The sequence below is a fragment of the Emydura macquarii genome, unplaced genomic scaffold (assembly GCF_026122565.2).
Source record: "Emydura macquarii macquarii isolate MOO-44397 ecotype Brisbane River unplaced genomic scaffold, CSIRO-AGI_Emac_v2 contig_3343, whole genome shotgun sequence".
NCBI lineage: Eukaryota > Metazoa > Chordata > Testudines > Chelidae > Emydura > Emydura macquarii.
The window spans coordinates 7,243,682-7,268,493 of NW_027133480.1; the positions used below are offsets into that span (position 1 = coordinate 7,243,682).

Below are 24,812 nucleotides of genomic sequence, written 5' to 3' on the forward strand. Positions count from 1 at the left end.
AGGGGAAGCCTAACGTATCAGGAATAAACTCAAGAAGCTTAAACACCACTCATATCTGTACCTTGGGAACTACTATCCTAGATCATCTCACATTTTTGTTCACATAGTTATAACAACTTTCCGGATCCTTTATACAATAGTGAAGACAACAGGGAAATGCTAGAATGCTGCATTAAGGCAGTGCCATAGCAACATCTTAAATAAAGAGGCAAAAGATGCTTCTTGGAATCTTGTTGGATGAAAGAAAGGTGGTCATTAAAATTTCCAAACATCCAATCTTGGAGTAACATAGATAATTTTCTATGCAGGTATTAGTGATGGGCAAACCGGTTCAGATAAAATCAGAACCAACGTATCCAATCTCTCTCACTTAAAACTTCAACTGAGACCTTTAAAGATACAAATAAAGTTTGAATATTTTCTCCCTAGCTCTGCTTTTCCTGTTTCTGGCCAGGACTGGAAACAGCAATCCCAAAATAACAGCATGAAAAAATGTATTTGACAGAAAAAGCTCATGAAAATACCTGTTCTTTTTAGATCTGCAGCTCAGTTTTGTACAGCTATGATAGACTGGATAACACTCAGATAAGCACTCAAAAGTTTGGATGTTTATTTGACCAAAGCATGAGTCTCTAAGACTTTTGAGGTTCCCTGTCACTAGCAGAATGTTTCTTTTATATCATACCGCATATTCAGGCCAATGTTTTGGGCCACTTTTAAGAGTTGGCTTATGGGTGTATCAAAGTGAGGTCTGTACTTGCCACTACAGTAGCTGATCCTGACTGGGATGCTCATTGCCCAGGTGGTAGAAGAGACAGCAGCTGTTACTGCAAATAAAGAGCTTGCAGCACGTGTGTTTCGTGGTCTCCAAAAGTTTTATAATATGCTCACTGTGTAAGAGCCACAAGTCCAAAGATGCCAACGCACATTTCGGAACCTAGTTGTTCCCCAGACATAGTGGCAATTTTGTCTTCCCCCATTATAGAGCATGGGCATCCCCGTTTGGACTAGGTGCTCCCAGGCAACAGGTGGTAAATCTCTTGTCTTCTGGTTGGAGAAAAACAGCTCTCTCTGAGAGGGCTGGCTCTCTCTCTCTCTCTCTCTTTTTTTCCCTTTCTCTATTGCATAAACCCATGTATAAACCAAGATGGCTTAAGTATAAACTGGCTTATTGCTGAGTATGTGTAGCAAGTCTTCCAAACAGCTTGTGGTCAGAGTAAGCTGGCGGTACCAGATCGCTGCCATTTCTTGTTAGAGGCTGTCTAATAGCGCTATGAATTATGCATATGAGACTGATGCTGCTTGACCTGAAAAGAGATGAAGACGAAGGGATACGTGGACAAATTGTCAAGCAGTTGGTTATAAATCATCTAAAGCTCACTGATATGTTTGCATTCAAGTGTCTTCTCCAGAGCAAACACATATTTTTAATGAAGGAACTCTCTGTTAGGTCCTTGAGAGAGATTTCAGAACAGCGAGAAAAAAGACCTCGCTACAGTTCAGTATAGCACTGAGGATTTGGGTTGTAGTGAACCTAATATTCCTTAATCCTTTAACTCTGATCATGCTTCCAGTATAACCAAGTCTGCTCTTTAAAAGAGACTGGCTACATGCCAGTTCCATTTTCATATTGTTTAGGTGGCTGCTCATAGAAACAGACACATCACAATAAAACTACTTTAGGTGTAGCATATAAAATGGGTGGTGGCCATTTCATTTACTCTGTCAAGGTGAACAAGAAAGAAATCTAACATGAGTTGCAGCAGGTCAACCACTTATTCCAAAACTTGCCAGAAGGATAGTTACTTTCAAGCCAAGCTAGAAATCTAATCCAAAGCAAACCACTCTTTCTTTTGTGAGGCTATTTTCTGCCCTGTATCTGCATGTGGCTCCCCCATTGACATCTGTGGTGTTGCGTGTCTTAATCAAGGGCAGACTATAACCCATTTTCTCTTGTTTCCTCCTCTTATCTCATTCTTTCTATTTTATGCTCAGTGGTTTTTCAGTGCTCTGCAATCTGCACTGACTTCCAATAAACTTTCAGGTGGAATTCAAGCTGTTGGTTGTAGCCTATAAAAACCAAAAGGGATTAGAACTTGGTTGCCTGAGAGATTGCCTGTCTCTCTCTGTGATATGCTGCCACAGTTGAGATCAGCAGAGACGTGCAAGCTGGAACTCCCTCAATATAAAGCAGAGAGCTGTTAGTAATATGTTCTCAGTGAACGGTCCTGATCTTGTTTCCCACCTTGTTCTGTTCAGATTTGTTAACCTTCCAGGCAGGCCGTAAAGCCCATTTCCTCCATCCCCCTTCTCTAAGACTGATGAAGAGAGTATAAGCTGAGGAGAAGCTGTTTATGGGCAGTCCTTTGTTTATGTTCATATTGTGATTTTCAATGTTTAGCCCAAGTACCCAAAGCACAAGATAGGTGACTACAGTTGTATTTTTAAAACGCAAAGTAAATACATAAATACCCTTTTTCTTGACTCCAAAGTACTGAAGATGACCAATGATTATACCTTAGCCTAACGCATTTGTGGAAACCGGTCCCCAACATCGTTTATCAACTAGCAGATTGGAAGGACACAAAGTTCTTGTCTAATAGTTAATTTGATTGAAAGCTATTGGTATTAAAATCTTTGAAGAAAAAATAACACATTTTTTTAAATCTCAGCCAGAATATTATTAGTCCCAAAAATATACGAGCTAGTTAAAATATGCTTTAGTTTATGACAAATATACTTGAGGCTTCATTCTCCCTTGCCTTGCATAACCTGTGTGCAAAATAAGTGTACAATACTTCCAAACCAGAGCAGTAGTGTCTTGCACCCACCTTGCCCAGGGGTAAATGTGCACACAAGAAGCATGGTAATAGAGAATCGGGCCCTACGCTTGCAGGAGCTGCAGAGACAGACAGGTTTTGGTTTTTCTTACCTTGTTCGTCTAGGAGAATGTTGTCGGGTTTTACATCTCTGGGAAAAGAAACAAGGTTGTATGTAAGAAGCTGTGCAAATGGAAGAGGCAATAACTAGGGTAGAAAATATAAAACTAGTATGACAGAAATCATTCATGCATGTGCCATCTCTTATGTGTAATAGATAAATGTTTTTTCTGTACAATCACACAAAAAATGGGAACAAAGCTCCCAGGTCTTGCTCATGCAACACTCCCATTGAAATTAATACTGCAAGATTTGGTCTTTATTGTGAAAAGCTCTATAACTTAGAATCAAATACTGGGCCAATTTACACTGGTGTCCACAGAGGGTAATGGAGCAGCTCCAAATGAACACCAGTATAAATGAGGGCAGAATTTTGACCAAAGGGTCCTATGGCCAGGTGCAGTTTAAATAGGAGCTGTTTACTGAATACCAATTGTTAATGATGTTGGGATACTCATTAGAGTACAACATAATGGGGACAACTCCACCTTAAACTCAAAAATAGACTGCAATGGACCTATGCCAGTTTGCACTAGCTGGTGATCTGCCCCCATATGCTCTAATGATCCTGGCCATCTCATTTATCCATGTTGGTTTATTTAGATGCACCAGTTTTCAACAGCTGAGGCTAAGAGATTTTGCTGTTACCTGTGAATAATATGCTGACTTCGTAAATAGTCTAGAGCCAGTGCCATCTCACAAATATAAAGCTTCACTGTTTCCTCTGTAAATTGAACATTTTGCTGTAGATGATACCGTAGATCACCACCTAGGAGTAAATCCACTACCATAAACATGTCTTCTTCATCCTGAAATGAGTACCTACAGAAAACAAAGGCGAGTAAACAGCCTGGCACCTTGCTAATTTCACAGATGCTACAAAATGAAGGAGCTTTTTTTAAAATTCTAATTATACTGTACATGTTAAATTATAACAACCAAATGCCATCCATTTGCCCAAGTAAAGTTGCAGGAATATTCTGGCTTCAATATTTACATTTGTTTTAATTGTGCATGCATTATTCAATACATTGTCTCGTATTTTTTAACCCATTACTACTATGTTCTGTCTGGATGAATTAATCTGCTCGATGCCTTCCTCATTTTGTAACTCTTATATAGGCTCTCCAATGCGAAATTTCTGTGAAGTGGCAGCAGCACGAATTAATTTTACCCTACTTGCACAGTCCATTGTTATATCTAGGGCACTGTTATTTAACTCCTATATTCTTAACACACTTATTCTTCCTGATATAATCAATACTGTGCTGGAATAATGAGCAGCAAACCAAATATAATCATCTGATAAACCTCCATGCTACCAGCTCAAATAAGTCACCAACAAACAATATGCTACATAGAGATACTGTTATCCAACCTCCATTAAAATTAAAATGTTGGTGCTGATTCTAGCCCTCTGATCGGACCTCTATCCACATCTAGAGGCAGTGAAGGACTTTTATTGGCCAGAAGAGACTGTACTTGCTTCAGCAGTAGCATGAGGTCAATGTATGTGGTGTTATGCTACCCCCCTCAAAGGCCACATTGCAGGGTGGGGATGGCATACTTATAATTCTTAGTTGAGCTGGGCAAAAGAATGTAGGACAAATAGTTTAGCTACTGAAAAATGCAGTTTCAGGCCAACTAAAACTATTCACTAATTTGCTAAATAGTTTTGCTTCTCCCCCAAGTGTTTTGGGCTAGATCCATAAAATCAGAGGAGGACTCTGCTGTTTACTCTAGAGCACTCAGCTGGGATGGGGAGACCCAGGGTCAAGTCACCATTCTGTCTGATTCAGAGCAGGGAGCTGAACTTGGGTTTCCCACATTTTAGACAAGTACCTTAACCACTGAGATATGGGATATTCTAGGTGGGGATCTCAGTCTCTCCTGTTGAAGCTGCTCCACTTTGTACATAGTACTTAAATAGTCATTGGAGCAGGAATGTGAACTTTGGTCTCTCACCTCTCTGCTGAGCCCTAGAAAGGGGGAGTGAGAACCTGATGGTTAGTTTAGGTGACTCACCTGGGTTGGGGTGACACCTGGTTCCAGACCCTGCTCCAGTGAATATTTAGTTATTTATACCCACAATACCCAGAAAGTCAGTACAGGATCTGCCCCATTTACCTAGTGAGTCACATTCTGCTTTAGCTCCATGTGCAAACCCTTTGAGGTCAATGGAATTGCACACAGTACACATAATGACAGCCAGTGTGTCAATGGGATCGTATGTAACAAAAGTTTATTGCTTATGTATTGCTTTAAAAAAAAACCAAACCCATATTATATATAGTATCAGCCAAACACAATTAAAGGTCCCATCCCATGAGGTGTTCAGTGGGAATGGAGGGCCCTTTGAGTGCATTTGGTACTTCAAGGGAGGGGCTGAGCAACTCATAGGATTTGGCCCTAAATTATTTAGTTTAAAATAATTACCTGAGAGTTCTAGGGCCTCAGTTTCAGCCTGACTTTAACCAGGCCTACAGAAATAATTGCATGTGAAATTTTGGACCCACATATCTTTTTTGAGAGTGCAATTTTGTTCAATGTTAGCCTAAGCCTGAGGTCAACAGCTCCCATTGCTTTCAGTGGAGTTGAGTGCTCAGCTCTGAAAATCAGGCCATTAGAGACCCAGTTACTTGATTTGTGGCACAGTCAGGTAAATGGCCTAAATTGCATCTGCAGGGAGGCTAGGCTATGAAAATCTGGCCTAATGTTTCTACACTTTGCACTAATGATTTGCACTGAGAAGTGTTGTGAAGTCAGCGCCTACGAGTTATTCACCCAGAGCTACAGAGTTCCCTGTTATCTTTTATGTATCAAGTGAAGTTTGGGACTCTACTAAAAAGCCATTTCATTTTAACTTCAGACTCTTTCTAAATGCAGATTTACTGTACTTTCTCTTTTTTGAAAATGAACTGAGAAAACACAAGGGCTAATTTAACTCATAGAATGTCAGAGGAGGAGCCCTATATCAGTTACAAAATAGAAAAGTCTTTTAAAAACTGTAACAATTGGATTTTGTCAGAAATCCACCACACTCTGGACATTCCTCAAAAGCCATTTGTGGCAACAGTACTTGGCAAATTACATGTGGGATTGTGTGATACATGCATCCCAAATTATGCATCCCAAATTTCTGTTTTTATACTGAATGTGTGCTAGAAACGAATGTACAATTCTATTAGCTGAAAGAGAAAACACTTTCTTAACAACCTCACTACATCAATTGTTAAAATGGTTTGACGAACTCAGGTCGATTGTATTGACTATACTGGAGTGATTTATTCAGTCTAATCCTAAAGCATCACCCATTGACTTTATTTCATCATTTTATTTCAGTGTTATTGGGTTTTCTTTTAATCTTTGGGATATGTCATTGCTCATTAACATGTTTGGAGGATTAGCACTGGCTACTAGAGACTGACTCCTTGAAGCCAACGTCTCTGCCAACTCTATCAATGTGGATCCAGCCTGTTCTGCTATCAGATTCATGGATCTTTCCTGAGAAAAAGTGCCAGTCATTCCTGATGTGTTTTTGTGAGGTCAAATAACATGCAACAGGAATTAATTTTAGACTAACAAACACATTTCATTTGTGACATAAACCTTGGGACCCAACGGAGAAAATGATGTGCACTATCAATACACTTCACTGCATTTTTGACAAAAGATATCACTTTGTTTACCTGTTATTTTATTACCACAGTCTTTATTTACAAGTAAAACACACTTTTCTTAACAGTAGAGAAGATATGATTGCATGAGTCTTTAGGTAATTTGAAAAACTGATGGATTGGAAATATTGGCTACCTGTCTTCATTATAGTCTCCAGATTTCAAATGAGGAATTGAGGTTTAAAAAAAAAGCTACTTTATCATTTGAAATAACATACCAAAGAATGTGTGAAGCAGTTTAAAAAATATAAAAACAACTATTTTAAGCAACCCAGTGCCAATTTTTAGGTTGGATAAGGATGGTCCATTTCTCTCTCTTCTCCTCTTCCTCCCCCCTCCCATTCAGCCTCTTTCCCAATATGGCCACATCACCCACCCTCCTTTTAACATGACCCCAGCTTCCTTCCCCGAAGCTAAATTGATTTGACCTTCCGCCAGTCTATAAATATGGGTCATGGATTCAATCCCTGTATCTTCCAACATTACCTCTTTCCTAATGCTTTCTTTGAAGATGCTATCATGGGACTCAGTAGTTCTGAAAACCTGTTTGTCAGACCTGGCTGCCAATGAATCTTATGAGCACTCATGCACAAAATGCACTCTGGGCACAGAGTCTCTGAGCATGCACAATTTCAATTCATTTTCCAGAGCCCTCAAGGAAGAAGATAGACTTACTGATCCCTGCAAAAGAGCATGTGTGGTGGGGAGGCAAGAGCAATTGCAGCAGGGATAACTTGGAACAAGACCCATTAAAGAGTTGTGAAGATGGTTGTGAAAGGAATATAAAATATTTTGACAAACTTCAGATAAATATCTGAACTATGAATGTTCATTTCCAGTGAAAATGAACTTCTGTTCCTTTGGGGCTTAATGGATCATTTTCTAATGGATCATCATCATCAGCCAATAGTTTTGGGTTATGCAAAAGTTAATAATCAAAATATCTGAATTATAAAGGAAGGCACTTTTATTTGATCAGTTTAACTTAGTATAAAGCATTTTCTTTACAATGAGTCTTTCAATAATAAATGCCATATGGCTGGTAATTTGAATAGACTACTTAAAATATGTCTCAAAACGAGAACACTAGCTAAAGTAACTAAATTTGAAATTGTTCAGTATTAATAGCACTTCTAACTTGATCAGGTATCCACTGGCAAAGACTATGCAGTGTCTAGTTCACTGCAACAAATACCAATGATTTGACTCTTAATTTTTGCAATGATTTCCCTGTATCACAACTAAAGTCTGAAAAATTAACCCACAAAAACTATTGAAATGTATCTTTGGATGCTTCCTATATAGAGTGAGATGCACTGTGCCACTGGGGCATTCCTATGACCATATTTTACGTAGTCCAGCCACTTTCTTCACAGGCCTCTTTGTCATCCTGGCCTCAATTTAGCAAGGTTCTTAAGCAAGTGCCTAACTTAAAAATGAATATTTAAAGTACCTAGGTGAACTGGGCCCCCTCTAGTAGGGCCTATCTAGCAAAAACTTATTTCTAGTGCTTATGACCCAGAGCAATCCCATTTACCCAGTCCAGGAGCAAGTGTTTGCAAGATCAAGTCCTTTAGAACGAAAGATTCCCGAGAGACTGGGACCATGTGTAAAGCTCCATACACTGTTAGCACATTAGTACCATTGCTGGCATTATTATTATTATTTTATTTTATTTTATTTTACTTTATTAATAAGATGGTAAACATAATTTACATCTCAGAAAGCTACCAGTTTCTTTTAATTCTTTAAGTTCGAGTTTGTGCCTGATGCAAGGGGTTACAAAATACAGCACATAATTCATAATGAAAAAATAAAGAACATGGACAGAATCACAGTGATCAGTGTCTCCATATATAAGGTACAATAACGTATGATCTATTTCATTAAATATCATCACTACAAGTGTTTGACTGCATCAAGGTTCATTTGCCAAACTGCATTTTAACATGCTTTATAGCAAATGTATTTTAAATTGAACTTGAAAAGTGGTAGTGGTACAGTTATTTGACTGTCAGATTTGAAAGAAAATTTGTTTACCAATTTAAAAATCAAACTATTCCAAAGAAATCATGTAAGATAATTTTATCAAATTAATTTCAAAATGTCGCTTAAAATGCAGACATCGTAGCTGTCAAGATAGATTCTCTGAGTTTTCACGTAAGCAAGAAAGCCATTGATGATATGGAGACAGCTCACTAGATTTCTTTCATGGCCCCTTGTTGTCAAATCCAAACTGATTGACTGTGAGTGTTATTGTAAGGTGTTTATGAATGGATACAGTCACCAAACGCGCACATCAGAAAAGAAGATATTCACCAGAGATTCACCAAGAATACATGCTCAATTTCCTGCAGGATCTCTAGTTCTCTAAACACGTTTCGAACCTCATCTCTTTCAATGCATTGTTGTTTGTTCATATACTTCATGGCATACATCTTCTCCGTATCTCTCTTTTGTACAATACATACCTAGAACCACACAAAAAAAAGTAGATGACAGTTATATAGCTTTACTTGATGTTTTATCTGACTGTAACTGTATCATTTGGTCTCTTGGGGCCCAAATGTGTGTTGTGTTCAGCACCCTCATTGCCAATTAAACTAACTGTGAGGTGGAGAGGACACAAGGCAGAATCAGGCCCTTTGTTAACTCAGGTATTCTTTAGACATGGGCCTGTACAAAATTCTCAATTCAAATGTTCGTGGACTTTAGAAGGTGTTTGCATTCTGAACTGAATCAGGATCAGAATTTTAGAAATTACCCTTTGCCTTTATAATAGGCCAAACTAGAACCCCACATCCAAACATCCCCAAACTTTGAAGCAATCAAAATCTGAATCTGAATTTTGTTGACATCCTTTAACCTCAATTCCCATCTATGGTCATTAGGTACTCTCTGCATATCCATGTGACTGCAGCCCTGCAGGTGACACATGATGGATCAGGTGTGCCTTTTTATTCAAAGCAGCATTTATTTGTTTTGCCATAGCTCTTAAAAAGCTTCCACCAGGGCTCAGGGCCCAATAGTGCTCCAGTACAGACACCTTTTCTTCACTGCTGCTGCTTAGTAGTTAAAAGTTTTTTTAATGCTCAGGGAGGGGCTGCATGAAATTGCAGACAACTGACAAGATTCAAATTGTCTAATTAATTTGCACTGCACTGCCAGCAGTGCAGGATCAATTTTGCGGGTTCAATTGAGTGGCAGTGAAGACTCGCTCAAATGAACCCGGAAGTCGACTCTGTAAATCCACCCTGGCAAGAAGCATAGCACTGCATCGACAGGAGGGCATTTCCCCTCTGCACAGTGCAGTGGAGATGCCACGGTAAGTAGATGTTAGGAAGTCAATGGGAGATACGCAAGTTACTGTACATAGCTTGCATATGTCCCTTTGACTGCTGCCGAAATCCGCGGCCAATATAGACCAGGCCTAAGTTACAGTAAAGTAACACATTTCTCGGGAGCATTTTTTTTCCTTTTCTCCATTCTGACCCATTTGGCCACCAACCCTATCAGACCCATGTAACTTGTAGTATTAGGTCTCTTTCACAGTCCTCTTATACATTTAAGATTCCTTGGATATGACTGGCTTATTATCACACCAAGCATCTCCTTGCCCAGGCCTTGTCTACATTATAAAGATGGGTTGACCTAAGTCAACTTGTTTCAAAATAGTTTTGCATGTGTCCACACCTAAATTTGTCTTCCATCAACTTAAGCACAATTCCACTCTCCATCCCACCACCAAATGATGCACAGCCAAAACTGACCTATTTCCATCGGCATAGTGCTAATAGAGACACTGCATCATCTCTTTCGACCGTAACAGTCCTCCAGCAGTTATCCCACAATGCACTGTCCCCATGACAGTGGTCACTCTAGTCACAATTTTGAACTCCACTACACAGGGGTCGCAGATACCAGAAGCCTGCCCCACGCCACCCCCTTTAAAACCTCTAGGGTGTTTTTGAAATGCCCTTTCCTAGTTGGCCACCTTGGTGAGCAAACCATCTAGCCCACTGTTTCTCAATCTTTTTGATACCACGGACCAGCTTGCTGTCTTCCTAAACTGTGTCAAGGGGATCTCAGTGACCGGAGCCAGTGAAACACTATTCCAGCCCATCTTTGTGAGCATCTGACCATGCCAGCTCTGCACTGACAGAAAGCTATACCTCAACACGATCTCGCCTGGAGTAGGGCAGAAGTCCTGGATCTCCTTGGACTGTTGGAAGAAGAGGCTGTGCATGCCAAGCTAAGGAGCAGGTGAAGGAATATAGATATCTACACATAGATACTAAACCTGGAGCATATGAAGAATTAGGATCTATGCCAGGTGAAAGCCAAGGGACTTTGGTAGGGATATCAGAAGGTGAGGGAGGACAACAACAAATCTGGAGCCACCCACCAGGTCTGCCACTTCTACAGTAAACTGTGTGCCAGACTTGGAGGGGACTTCACCAGCACTCCAAATGTGACTGTGGACACTGCGGGACAGCGAGGCATGGGAACTCCTGCAGGGCACAGTGAGGAAGAGGAGGTGATGGGGGAAGTAGAATGGGATGCAAATCATGCAGCTAGCCAGGACCTCTTCAAAATTCCAGGGTAGTTGAGCCAGTCTCATCAGGCAAGAACAGATAAGCCTGGAGATGAAGGGGAAGGAAGCTCAGGTACATGAACAGCTGCATTATTCCTTATGAGCATGTTTGTTTCCCTTTTTGGTTCCCAAAGCCTCTCCTTCCTGCCTCCCTCTGCCCTTCTTCTCTGTTTTAAAATAGTGCCAATCCCAGCTGGGTATTTAGAGAACAAAGGCATCGACTTTTGATTCCTTACTTTACTTTTAAAACCAGCACTGGAAATACAATTGAAGTTCTTGCTTTGGAATACTTAGTTACCACTTCAGTTAAGTACTCCTGTTAAGAAATTAATTTAAAAGAATTTAGTGTAACAGTCCACAACAGATCACTGTCCTCCGCTGGACAGAGGTAGAATGAAAAGATACGGGTGGTGTTCGCTTTTCTATTAGTTGGCTTGTTGGGCTAGACAAGGGGCCCACAATTCTCCCCATGGGGTGTACTTTGTTTATCTGAAGAGGATGTCTCACTTGCCTTCTTGAAAAATCTCAAAACTTTCATGGCAATGCTCTGCAACTCTCTCCCAAACATTTCTAGGGATGGCAACCTTGTGTCTTCCCAGGTTATATAAGACATTCCCATGCCACTCTGTGATGAGTTCTACTGGCACCACCACATTAAACAGGCTAGCAGCATATGGGCCAAAGGGCTTCGGGATGCCAGTAGCAGCTGTGTTTTCTGGACCTTTGTCACCTTCAGGAGCGAGATGTGAGCCAAAATCACCACTGCATGGTAAAATATTGGTAATATTCACTGCACTTTCCCTATCCTCATACCAAGGGGTATCCAGCATCTAAACCTCCCATGCAACAGTTTCCACACCCCCATACTGGTGTGTACTCACCATGGCTTAAGCTATGGAGTGGTGCTGAAACGAGGTGTTCCAAAGCTAAAATGAAAATTAGCATTGTCTGGTAAAGGTTCTTATGGGAATAATGTCAGGGACGTTTGAGTCTGATCTTTCCCTTTCTGTTGTGACTGTAAATCTCATGCTGTATCTGTCAGCCTCTCGCATGGGTGTCTGGAGAGGTGCCCCCTCCATGTCTGCTGAATGCCTGACCCGGATCAGGGAAAAAGGATGAAGACCAGGGAGGACAAGTTCTGTGAGATCCTCCAGTCATCTACAGCTACTGCCTCTGAACACAGGGCTGAGAGAGGGGTGAATGGCCAAAAGCAGGGTGAAGGACTAGGCATGGAAAGACTGGTTGCTGGAGAAGAGGCCGAAGGACAGAGAGGTACTGCAGGAAGTGCACCAGGACTTTATGGATTTGCTCAGACAATAAACGCAGATGTTGCAGTACATTACTGAGCTAATTGCCCAGAGACCCAATACACAGCAGCCTTTCCTTTCCATGGAAAACTTATGATCACTGATCCCTATACCCTCTAGCATAACCGATGGCAATCCTTACCCCTACCCCTTCATGGCAGGGGAAAACAAGCAGAACCATGACTACACTTATTCTGGTCTGTGATAACTACAGGATAAGACAGAAAGGACAGTGCCCTCTTGGTTTTTACCAGGAATGAAACATTATATGTTTTTGACTATGTAAACATGCATGTTTTATTTAGTTATTATAAGCATGGGTCACACTCTTATAGTGCTGCTAAAATGTTTTTAACTTGTTCATTTGTTTGTTTCCCATTTATTTGCACGCAATAAAGTTTTATTTTTTTGAAACACAGAGTATATTTACTAGTTTGCACCAAGCAGACTTGCCATGTTACAGAATACATAACAGGAGTCAATAAACCACCCTTATTTAAAGCCTATTCACATGAAGGCACACAAGTTCCCAAAAGCATTGTGCAACACTATTATGGCTGATTGTTAAAATAATTTTTAAGGACCCTATCAACTGTATAGCTCCACAGCTGACTTTTCTAATAACCCTTGTGTCTGGCTGTTCAAATTCAGCAAACAGCAGGTCCACCTCACTCCTCCACTCAGCCAGTAGCTTTTTCCCCTGTTGGTTTATAAATATTATGTAATAGCAACATGTAGCAGTAACGATAGGAATGTGTGCCTTGCTGAAATCCAGTCTAATAATTAAATATCACCATCGAGCTTTGAGTCTACAAAATGCACATTCAGCAGTCATCCTGAACCTGCTCAGCCAGTAGTTGAATCTTTTCTTGGTTCTGCAAGGCAGCCAGTGTACAGCTTCTTGATCCATTGCGGATAGGCTGGGTCCTCCAAAATCACTACTGACATATCACCATCACCAATGTGCCAATCAAGGAAGAATATCCCTGCTTGCAGCTTTTGAAAAAGTCCTGTGTTCTTAAAGATGCGAGCATCATGCACCTTCCCTGCCCAGCCCACACTGTTATCAGTGATGCATCCCCAGTCATTCACTAGTAGTTGCAGAACCCTGGAAAAGTTCCCCTTTCAGTTTATGTAGTCACTGGCAAGGTGGGGTGGTACCATAATAGGGAGATGCATCCTGTCTATCATCCCACCACAGTTCAGGAACCCCATTGCTTCAAATTCATTTACTATTTCCTACACTGCAGAAGGTCACAGTCCCGTGCAGAAAGATATGCTTCATGACCTTGCACACACACACGAGAATGGCCCCACTGTGAATTTTCCAACTCGGAATTGATTTCCCACTGACCAACAGCAATCCAGTGTTGCAAACATCCAGCATGCAATCGCTACTTGCTTTAGCACTGACTATGCTGCCCTCATTCTGGTGTCTCTGTGCCAGAGGACTCAGCACACAGATCCAGGAATGTGGCCTTTCACATCCAAAAATTCTACAGCAACTGTTCCTCATCTCCAATCTGCATTTCAATGCGATCCCACCAGTCAGTGCTAATTTCTCAGGCCCTGAAGTGCTAATCTAACAAGTGGAGTTGCTGTCTGAATGCCAGCAACAACCTGAAATTTTTATTCCTTCAGCCATTCATCATTCTCATTGCACTCCGATGCAGGAGAATTGTGTGTCCTGTATTAGCAATGGTCATAAGAATCAAGCTGAGCTGTGCAGGAGCCATACCTTTGCCAGAGAGATGTCAGAAACTGAAAAGTGATACGTGGGACTGTGGAAATGTTAAAAACAGCATGAAATTATGTCATGGAATAAGCATTCGGATGGAGAACCTGGGATTGTGGGAACTTGACCCTAATTAAAATCCCTGAGTGAATTGCTGGTATCCCACAAGGCTTTGCACCAGATGGTGGTGCGGGGTACACTGGAATATCTACCCATGGTGCACTACATTTTCTATTGATGCAACTACTTGTGATGAGGCAGCACTGACGCAAACAACCAAGTGTGCAGATGCTTGAATGACATACAAAAGTCAGCAGCTGTAAGCCAATGTAACATATATTGACCAAACTTTTTAGTGTAGACACAGTCCCAAAGTGGTGTTTCCAGTGGTCTGTCTCCAAATTCACTGAGGGTTGTATTCAGTTTGGTGACTAAATAGTTTCAGTATCTATTTTCCTGAGTCAACTTTTGTGTTTTGCCCTAAATACGCTTTTGAAAGTGGAGCCACAGAACTAGGAACTTTCTGGCCACATTTGCAACTCCCTTGCTCCAACCTCTGGCAATTGTCTGTTGTTAGAAGACGTCTTTTGAGTATGATTAACCTCCTTGTGTGAAGATAACAATTTCTCATCATTTACTGTAGATTTTTTGTATTTTACCTGTCTACCACTGATAATTTACATCATGTGCTAACGCATTCAAGTATTAAATATCACAAGGAATAGTGCCTGATCCCCAAAGCCCATTGAATCAAAGGGAATCAAAAGATTTTAATTGACTGTTAGGCCTTGCATCAGATTATGTGAATAAATAGCAATTGATATATAATAGGCTGCAATATCCTCTCTGTTTAGAGTTCTAAGGTGTTGGATTTAGTTGAAACTTTTTTAAAAAAAAACAAACAAGCCTCCTACAAACATAACAAAAGTTACAAAAGAAAAATAATTTTTTTAGTCTAAAAACACTGATCTCAAAGGGTAGTACAGAAAAACAAAATACACAAACAGAAATATCAAGTTAAATGACACCCAAACTGGATATGTAAGCTGCAAATAGCCTTATTTTTCAGTACTCTACATGTAGTATTCTCACTGACTTCAAAGCATTGGGATCACAGTATTTCTGAAGCAGAATTTGGCAGTGATTTTACCTCAGCAAACTTCACTCATACATCACCTTTCACACATCAGAGTACAATAGTGCATAACCTCTGGATTCCATCAGTGTAAAATGTCAGATTGCAATTAACCAATTAAATCCATCACTGTCTTGACATCAAGAGTCATGATATCTTGTCCTTTGATTTGTTTATTCAGCTGCAGACATGATGGCAGCAATTTCTGGCATCAAAAGCTTAATTTGTTATTTCCACTTCTACCATCCTCAAGCACTATTGAATAATGCAAAATGGGTCAGTTTGATTGTGGATACTGGATAATTTTTCCTTGGGAATGTCTTCCTGTGATTATTCTGTGTAATAATTGTGTCCGATGGCCGGCTTCCCTCCAGTGGATCTCATGCTTCACTTCTGTTGGGGGCCAGGAAAGTGCCCGTCACCCCGTCTTCCCTGGGGGAGGGGAGGGAGGGACCCGGGCCCACCCTCCCCTCTGGGTCCCAGCCCAGGGGCCCTATGAACAGCAGCTGCAGACTGCTGGCTCTGTATTTTTGGAGCCACAGCCTCTACCCCTGGGCTACTTTCCCCCCTCTGGTCCTGCTGGCCTCTCAGGCCCTCTGTCCTTGCTGCCCCTTGCTGGGCTCAGTACCTCCTTTTGGGGTCCCTCTGCTCTCCCACACTTCACTACTCCAATCTGCTACTCCACTCCACACAGCACAACACCTCTGCTTCCTCCAGCTTATGCCCCATGTGGTTGGGGCGGAGCCCTTTTATGGAGCACCTGGCTGATCCTCAATTGGCCCCAGCTGCCCCTGGTTAGGCTGCAGGGAATAAAGCCCTGATCATTCTGGGGCTGATGTACCTCCTGTTGTGTACTCTCCTGCTAATACCAGGGAGGGGAGGTTGGCTGGGGAGGTGTCCTGCGACTGTGGGGCCTATTTCCGTTCCCTTCTCCGTTCACGTCTCTGGGCAGAGTTCTTCTGGGCGGCGTCCACCGGCTCCATAGATACCTTCCAGGAGCGGTGGGCGCTGTCCGGGGTTCTCTGCTCGGTGTCCCCTTCCGGTTCCCTTCGTTTATACCTCTGACCCTCACGCCCTTTCCTGTTTTTGCATTTGTTGTCCCACTAAATTAGTTGCTCTCTAGGTCCGGTGGCTCCTCCACTTGGGCTGGGGGAGGGGCCTTGAGCGGTGGGCAGGCTCACGCCCACCCACCTTGCTAGCTTGCAAATAGGTGTACTCTCCTGCTGCTCTTGGTATATCACATAATGAAACTCTAATTTATTAAGGTAACTATTTTTAAATGGACCAATGAAAATTCCACATATGGTATAATTTATGTCTCTCCTCTTTTAATTATCAGATGTACTTATGATTACAATGCAGTACACACATTTTCTAAAAAATTAATTTGGCATCTCATTCATACAGATCCTCATCTGGAACAGCAGACTAAGACCATCCTCAAGATGACTTCACATGACTCGTTAGAAAAAGTCAATATCTTCCATTGTTGTATGCAGGTGTTGTAGCCGTACTGGTCCCAGGATATTAGAGACACAAAGTGGGTGAAGTAATATCATTAGAGAGGTATTTATATGATATCAAAATCAAACAAACAGGATGGGTTTTATACGTGGAAGGAAAAAACCAGACAAACTAACCCATTAAACTATTCCAAACTTCCAAAATACTTCAATTAATACTAATTTGCGAGTACTAATGGCAGATAATATAAAATCATCATGGATATATTATAGCTAGAAAGAGACAGCATAATGGGTAGCCGCTATTAGTTTGGTAAAAACATCCCATTTAGGGACACAAATTGAAATTATGGGTATTATCTTGCAGTATCAATATGATTCCTATTGACCCAGAATGTTATGGATTTAAATATTTATACACATACCTAGCTGTTGAAAAGTTTACTTTTCAAAGAGATGTTAAACCAAGATCTGCTTCCAGTAGCATCTGGTGGATGTTAAAGGTTATCATCACATTATTTTCTCTGATTATTATTTCCTTCACTTGCTAGCACCACAGTTATCAGTTACATACTTGTTGGTAATAAATATTTCCTAATCCTGGATACATATGTCTGCAGAATGAAATCTCTCTATTTACTCCCATCTTATTTTTACCAATCTGATATATGCTGTTATTAAAGTAAAGGAAAATGAAGTGGAATAGCTAGTAGCAAACAGCTGCAACTGCCACTAAGTTACTGATAGCTGTTTCTCTTTTCTTCTCTTTTTCTTTAGAAATAGAGATTGTGTTGGCAAAAGCTATGTTATTCCATCTTCACACTGCAGTAAGGCCACTGAGATCAGTAATCAAGAGAGGAAAAAGATGACACATTAACCTCTTGATGCCAGCAATTGTTGGCATCATGTCCATTATTGAGAATGAATAGCAATTAAATTATAGCAACACTGGTATGAATCTGGAATAACACAATGGGTAATCAGGCACTATATTTTAGATAACATCAATATTTATTCTATATTACGTGTATCATAGAGTGGTTCTAGAACTTGATAATTGCACCACAGCACTGATTCACTAAATAACATATTATAATAATTTATTGATGCAGTCTGGTAAGTTCTGACAATTTTTCTTTGTTCTCTTTGTCTGCTTTATCATTTTTTTCTTCTCTGTTCTCATAAGACGTTTGTATTAAAACTTGGGGGTGTATTTTATAATGTTACCCTTTAACACAGATCATTACTTTTGGGTCTCCCTTCTATCTTACATCTCCACACAGTGTTTCTTTTAACTAAAATATACTTATCAATAAAAGATTAAGGATTTTAAAAAACAATTATAAACAAGTGAGCACACACCAATAGCTTATTATTGCTCCTGGAAATCACCATTCCTTGAAAAAGAGTCAGAAAACCTGGCAGCAGGAAGCTAACTAAGAGTGGGAGTTAAAACTTGTGCATTAAGATTTCAGACTTAGAAAAATGATTGTCAGAGGACTTGTTTATTAGTATAGAGGCGATTGATGGGGAGAAAAATGGGAAGAATCTTGTAAGGGTTTTATGATTTCTGCAACAACACAAATCTTGTGCTTCATACTGCAACGTGAGCTCTAGTGCAAATGAATAGGGTTGGCCTCAGGGATCCAGATCATAGAATCATAACAGACGTTTGCTGCTCTTGTGATTCTGATATAAAACAGTTTTGCACATGCTGTTTAAGTGTGTGATGCAAAAAGAATCTTGAAAACAAAAATGTGGAGAATATAAAAAGCACTTTACTTGTCCTTACTCCTCCTCTCTGCTATTCCCATTGACTACATTGTAGTTGACATATACATCCCATCAGGTTCTACCCGGTGCCTGATCGCCACTCAGCACAGAACACGAGGATGATGAGGCAGATAGTTATGGCTCTCTGTTCCTGGTAGCTGGTATGTGCCAATCCCGGTCAGTCTCAGTGATGCTTAGAGGAGCTGCTGGGCTACTCTAACATATGCCATTAATATGAGATCCTTAATGGACCCTATGTCAGTGTAGAATTGGCACAGCAGAGCCCCTCTGACATGTCCTCTTCCTTGCTTAGTATGCCACTCTCTTCCCTGGTACATCCCCTAAACTGCAGGGGATGAGCAGAAAGACAGAGACCAAGAGAGGGAATTTTTCTATGCAGGGGGAATTTTCTGCTGGCCATCTGTAGCCAGTCTCTGGCACCTTTGCAGGAGTGGTATAAAAGGGCTGGACCTCAATAGAGAATCTGATCCTTGACCTTTACTGATTATATACCTTTTGGGAGGAGAAAATAAATTCTTTATTGAAATTCTCTGTAAGTGGTTGTCACAAATCACTCTCTGGTTTATCCAAACTCAAACAGCCCCTCTAATCATAGACTAAATCCAGAAGGGGCCATTATGATAATCTAACCTGACCTACTGTGCAACAGGCCATAGAATTTCATCCAAGGATTCCTGCCTGTAACCCAATGATCTGTGGCAGAATTAGAGGATCTTTTAGAAAGATATATAACGTCGAGTGAAAAACTCTAATGGAGTCTCCTATAGAAAATTTACCACAAGCCTCCGTAAATCTATTCCAATGGTTGATTATTCTCACAGTTTTTTCCACTTAGAATTAATCAGTATAAGAATGGGTTGCTAGCAGGAACAGATGTAGCCTCCTAATTCAATGGATGCACTATAGTAAATTGCAGAGGAGGGCACGGTCAGAGAGGCAGTCTGGCAAAACCTGAGTGGTGCTGAAACTCCATGTATTAGATCGCAATGCCTGGAATGGGGAGCCAGGCCCAGACCTGTGGGACAAGAACTGCCACTGCGGGATGAGGTTCACTCGCCAACACTCACTCCAGGGGTCTTCCCTCTGCATCAGGCCAGGAGAAGTGTATGTTTTTACATCCTTGGTTTCATGATTTTGGTGTGTGCAACTGAACCCGTGAACCCTGATAAAGCCACCTGATAAAGTCTCCAGGACCTGGTGAACTGTACCATCACGCATAGTATCTTCTAGGATAGAAAAACAGCCAGCTCTGAACTACCATAGAATATTTTAAAGATAATATTTAGTATTCATGGACACCAAAAAAAATTTTTGTAGGCACAAGTGACATTTGATTCTATCTAAAACAACCTAATACATAAACCTTGCAGAAATACATTTTATAGACTATAAGAAAACAACTCTTTCCTTATCATTTCCTTGCTGCCTATACTACTCGAGCCTGAAATGGTCATTGCTCTAAAGCATCCCTAAAAATGGCAATGCTGTGTTGTTATCTAGTTCAGCTAGGGGCTAGCTGTGAAAATTGAATACCTACCTTAAAACCCCCAAATTCTCTGATTTCAGTTTATCTCCTGTTAAGGTTTGAAGATCATGGATTTCTCTGTGTGCATTTTTAAGGAGCAGGAAATGTATTCCAAGTGTCATGGACAACCTTAAAATTAATGTTTTTGATTTGTAATGTCCTAACATATATTTTGTGGTGTATTAATTTCCTTTGCTTCTTGTTTACATGAGGGAAACCAGAAACAGTGTAATGAATGAGTAAAGGATGAAAGCTACTTGTACCCTGTAATCATAATAAATAAGTTTTATGAAATGTAATTGCACCAAGAAAATACAAAATCATCCTAATTTATTCAAGCTTACTAGAAATCTTTGTTCTCAGACTTCTTGAAAATGTTAATGGGAGTGCATGGGAATTATCTTTATTTAGTCAAGAATTTCAGCATATGGTTGGAGGATGTTTGTACAAAGAGAGGGGGACATTTAGAAGTGTTGGTGTAATCCTTGTTTCATGCTCTGCCTGGAGTATGGCTATTACTTTGGAGTCTGATCTTGTGGGGCCTAATCCAACTGCCATTAAAGTCAGTGGGAGTCTTTTCACTGACATAACTGGAGGTTGCATTGGTCCCCTAAGAAGCAAAAGGATAAACTTTTCTCCGACACTTTATGCACTGTTTTTATTATTATAATTGATTTTGTGGTTAATAGGGAGGCTTTGATGCTGCTTTAATTTATGCCAATGGCTAATTAAGTCCCTGGCAGCTCCTAGGATTCCCATCTATGTCCCCCACATGAACCTGTTGCAAGATTTCTCTGATCACACAGATATGTAGCATATACTTAAATGTATACATCCCACCATGTATCTTTTTTTTCTATTTCTCGACTTGCCAGAGCTCTGTCTATAGTATGAGAATACACAATATTTACTTGGTAAAAAGTAAAAGTATAAAAGTTACCTGATTTTTAAATTAATCTCAGCTCCATTATTCAAGATTATCTAGGTTCTTATAGAAGTATGCTGTATAGCAGTGGAAGATAGCAGAAAGAACGGGGTATTGTCCTAATTTCTCCAAAATGTAGCCCCTTACCACATAGAGGACAAATTTCAGCAGTTAAATATGGTCATTAGAAAAACTGTATGTTGTTCTGCCATACTCAGGATGTAGAAGGCAAGGATCAGCTGGTAGTACTTTGCTCAAGACATTACATATAAAAGATTTAATAGAGTCTCTAATAACCCGAACATTCAGCTGCTGCCAAATGGTTTGTATACAGCTGCCTGCACTTTTATTGTATTAAAAGCATAAAGGGTTTAGAAATGAAATTACATTTACTATTCAGGAAAGAAGATATGAATTCACATCTCCTATTTCTATCTTGCTTTATGGGACCCTGGACAATGACAATGTCTTGTATTCCCATCCACATTTTTGGCTGAAACTGAGTATACCCTTCCGCTCCCCCTCCCCTCATGGGGGGGGCCCTGACAGTATAGGTCTCTATTCCAAACCATATTTTAGTTTATTGATATATGGGCAGAAACAGGGACCAGTGAGCCATGTAGCACTTTAAAAAGTGGGTCAACTTCTCTGCTATTTCTTCAGGCAAGTTACTTTTAAAATGTGCAGTAGGTCAGAATACATGGAAATCTAAACTTGTGGATAGTTTTAAAGTCATGGAAATCACCTCTGCCTTCTGAATGAAAAGGCAAACACCACTTGGTAGAGACACAAGGAAATTTAATTGTTTATTTAAACAGTTTGTCAAAATGTTTCCAAAGTCCTTTATGCATCCCATTGTAGTAGGATTAGAATGCAGTAATTTTTTTGCCATGTAGCTCTTAAGTACATATATCTAAATACTGGCTTGCAAATTCCCTTTTCTCAGATGGAAATTTCTTAAAAGGAATAGTGATCATATGGAAAAAAAATAGTACTTAATGAGCATACTGTACCATTGGCATCTCTGCTTCTGCAAGCCAGGAGATGCTATGTTTTGAGAAAACAGAACTAATGTTGGTTGAAAACATATTTTGTAATACCTGAGTATTTATTGAACTTTTTACACTGTGTAAAACTTCTCACAGATGTCTGATGCGCTTTTAAACTAAATTGGCTAGTAATTTATACGGTTTGTTCTTTTTTAGCTTCAACATTTGCTGGTTTATTTTGGGTACAATAGAAAATTGTATTCCAGTATATCCAATAGCAATCTACTAGGAGAGTTGATAGACAAATAATTCTGAGCAGTTTACTGTGAAATCAAAACACCAGAACTCTGTATGGTCTTGGGAAAATCGTGCAAACTATTTTACTCAGTTTCCCTACCTTTGAGACTATTGTTATAATTAATTAGTTAATGTTTTCAAAATGCTTTGAAGCTCTTTGTCTAAATTCCTCAGATCATACTCTAGTGAGTCACCACTGACATCAATGGGCCTGCTCACGTGAATAAAGATTTAATACACTAAACAGCCTCTAAACACTGTGTATTGGGTGTGCCTTTATCAGCAGAAGTCAAAGAGCAATATCTAAAATATATTATTTTTATTTTATGCCCAAGAAATTTTAGCCATTAACATGGTTTCTTTCTCTGTTCCAAGAAAGACATTGCATTGCTTCTCTTTGCCTTTTTATTGTTTCACACAACAGAACACGACTAATTTTGCTGACTTTATTTGCTGTGAAGCTGTCCCCATGGTTTCCACTGTCAGAAGGTTCCATTCTCTGTAGCATAGACAGCAAATACATCCATTTAAAGCTTCTGAGATAATCAGCAAAATGTCCAAATGTCAAGTAAACTGATACATGAACTGCTGCAGCTGGAACAGCAATATGGATATACTTTAAATTGCAGATGAAGCTATTGAACTTGCACAGCAGAAAGGCTTTATTGTGGAGACTCCAGAATTATGAGGAAAATGTCAAGTCAATGCCATGGTCCAGATTGTTTGTGTCCCTGAGAGGGAGCACAGGGGAAGAAAAGTGCTCAAGGAGCCTCCCCACCAGGCGTCCCTATGCAGGAATCTGCTGCACTATGGCTACAGAGCATAGGTACTAGTGCCCTCAGCAGCAAAAGACTCTCCTGATGAGTGGGGAAGTGAGGGCCATGATCCTCACCCCACTCTCTGCACTGAGAAAAGAGCTGGCTGGGAATGGAGAGGAACAAACATTGCATCTCTTCAGGGTGAGCTGCCATTTCAGCGTGCGCTCCCCAGGCACCCCAGAAGGAACAGATGCTGAATCAGTCAGAATTTCTCCTGGCAATCCCACTGCAATGTGCCTGTCTTTACACTACCTGTTACAGGGCTGTGCCTTAGAGGAACAGTTTAGTCCTGTTTGACTTAGGTACAGGGATCTCCAGAAATAATAATAAATTAAGGCGTGAATACAGGATCTCTTTTGGAACACCATATAGAAAGTGCAGTGGAAGGCTTTCATTGTCTCTTGTTGCTTTTGTTATTTATTTTAATTACCGTAGTACTTAGTAGCACTAGTCAAGGACCAGGACCCCAATATGCTAGGCATTGTTGAAACACAGAACCAAAAGACAACCTCTCCCCTAAAGAGTTTACAATCTAAGCATAAGACAGGAAACTGCAGATGGAGATAGGCCGACAGACAGGGGAGAACAAGGAAATAATAAGAGAACAGTAACAGGGGGGCGGCTGTCTACTGGCATCCCCTGGGGACACTACATGCCCCAGAGTGTGCAGGGAGGTCATGGCTCTTCTCATCCCACACGAGCATAGCTGGGTGCTCATTGTGAGAGAATATGCTGCACCCTCCTAACAATGACTCCCCCTGCCTGCCGGGGAACCCCCAGCACTTTATGTAGTTCCTGCTGCCCTAGCGAAGCTCTTTACTGCCCCCACGTACAGACAAGTGCCAAAGAGATCCTAGAAATCAAGCAGAGATTTGCCAACCTGAAATGCAAACCAAGTTCACTTAGTTTTCTTTTAACGTCTGGAAACCAAAAAGACAAACAAAAAGGACAGCTTTACCTTTTCTATTGTGGAGGAAAAAGAAAATCCTTTAAAGCCTGAGCAGCTGGTTTACTATTAGTGAAATGAGCTTACTATTATTTATGTTTGCCAGCTGATGACTGATTATGGACAACATACAGAATTTCAAACGTCAGATCATAGGTTGGTGTGATAATTTGGAGAATCTATGTTCAATTAATGAATTCTGTTTGAGATTATGAACTCTCTATATGTATCTATATCAAACTACAAATTCCATTTTGATTGTAAGGCTCTTGTGTTCTCTGCTGTCTTTTTACCTCCACTTTGGTTTGAAATTCCATGAAGTGTTCACATAGGGCTAACAATGGAAGGTTGTTAAACCTTGATGATCAGGGAGTGGAACAGAGGCAACCTTGATTAATGAGCTGGCTACAATCTAAAAGAACCAGCCCTCGCACATGGGTTGGTAATCAGGAAACTAATCGCTGGATGGGGGGAAGAGCTGAGCCTGACTTAAGGGGTCATCTGACAGAGACGACTGGAAGTTATACAAAGAAGATTCTCTTACCATTTGTTTAAGAAATGAGGAAGACCAGACCCACAAGGAAGCTGGCTGCAGGAATGCGATCAGACTCGGAGAAAAAGCCATGAGCTGCAGGAGGGGATCCATCAAAGACTCGGTCTAGATTCCA

At 40.5% G+C, this 24,812-nt stretch overlaps 1 protein-coding gene across 1 annotated transcript in view; it reads right to left on the reverse strand.

Annotated features, from left to right (window-relative positions):
* STK32C (serine/threonine kinase 32C) overlaps positions 1–24,812 on the reverse strand; it is a 223,207-nt gene that overhangs the window by 16,910 nt on the left and 181,485 nt on the right. Inside the window, exons 3-5 of the mRNA XM_067533383.1 lie at positions 8,936–9,087; positions 3,588–3,761; positions 2,933–2,970 (exon numbers count right to left, since the gene is read on the reverse strand). Of these exons, the coding sequence (XP_067389484.1) occupies positions 2,933–2,970; positions 3,588–3,761; positions 8,936–9,087 (364 nt within the window). The remainder of the gene's footprint in view (positions 1–2,932; positions 2,971–3,587; positions 3,762–8,935; positions 9,088–24,812) is intronic.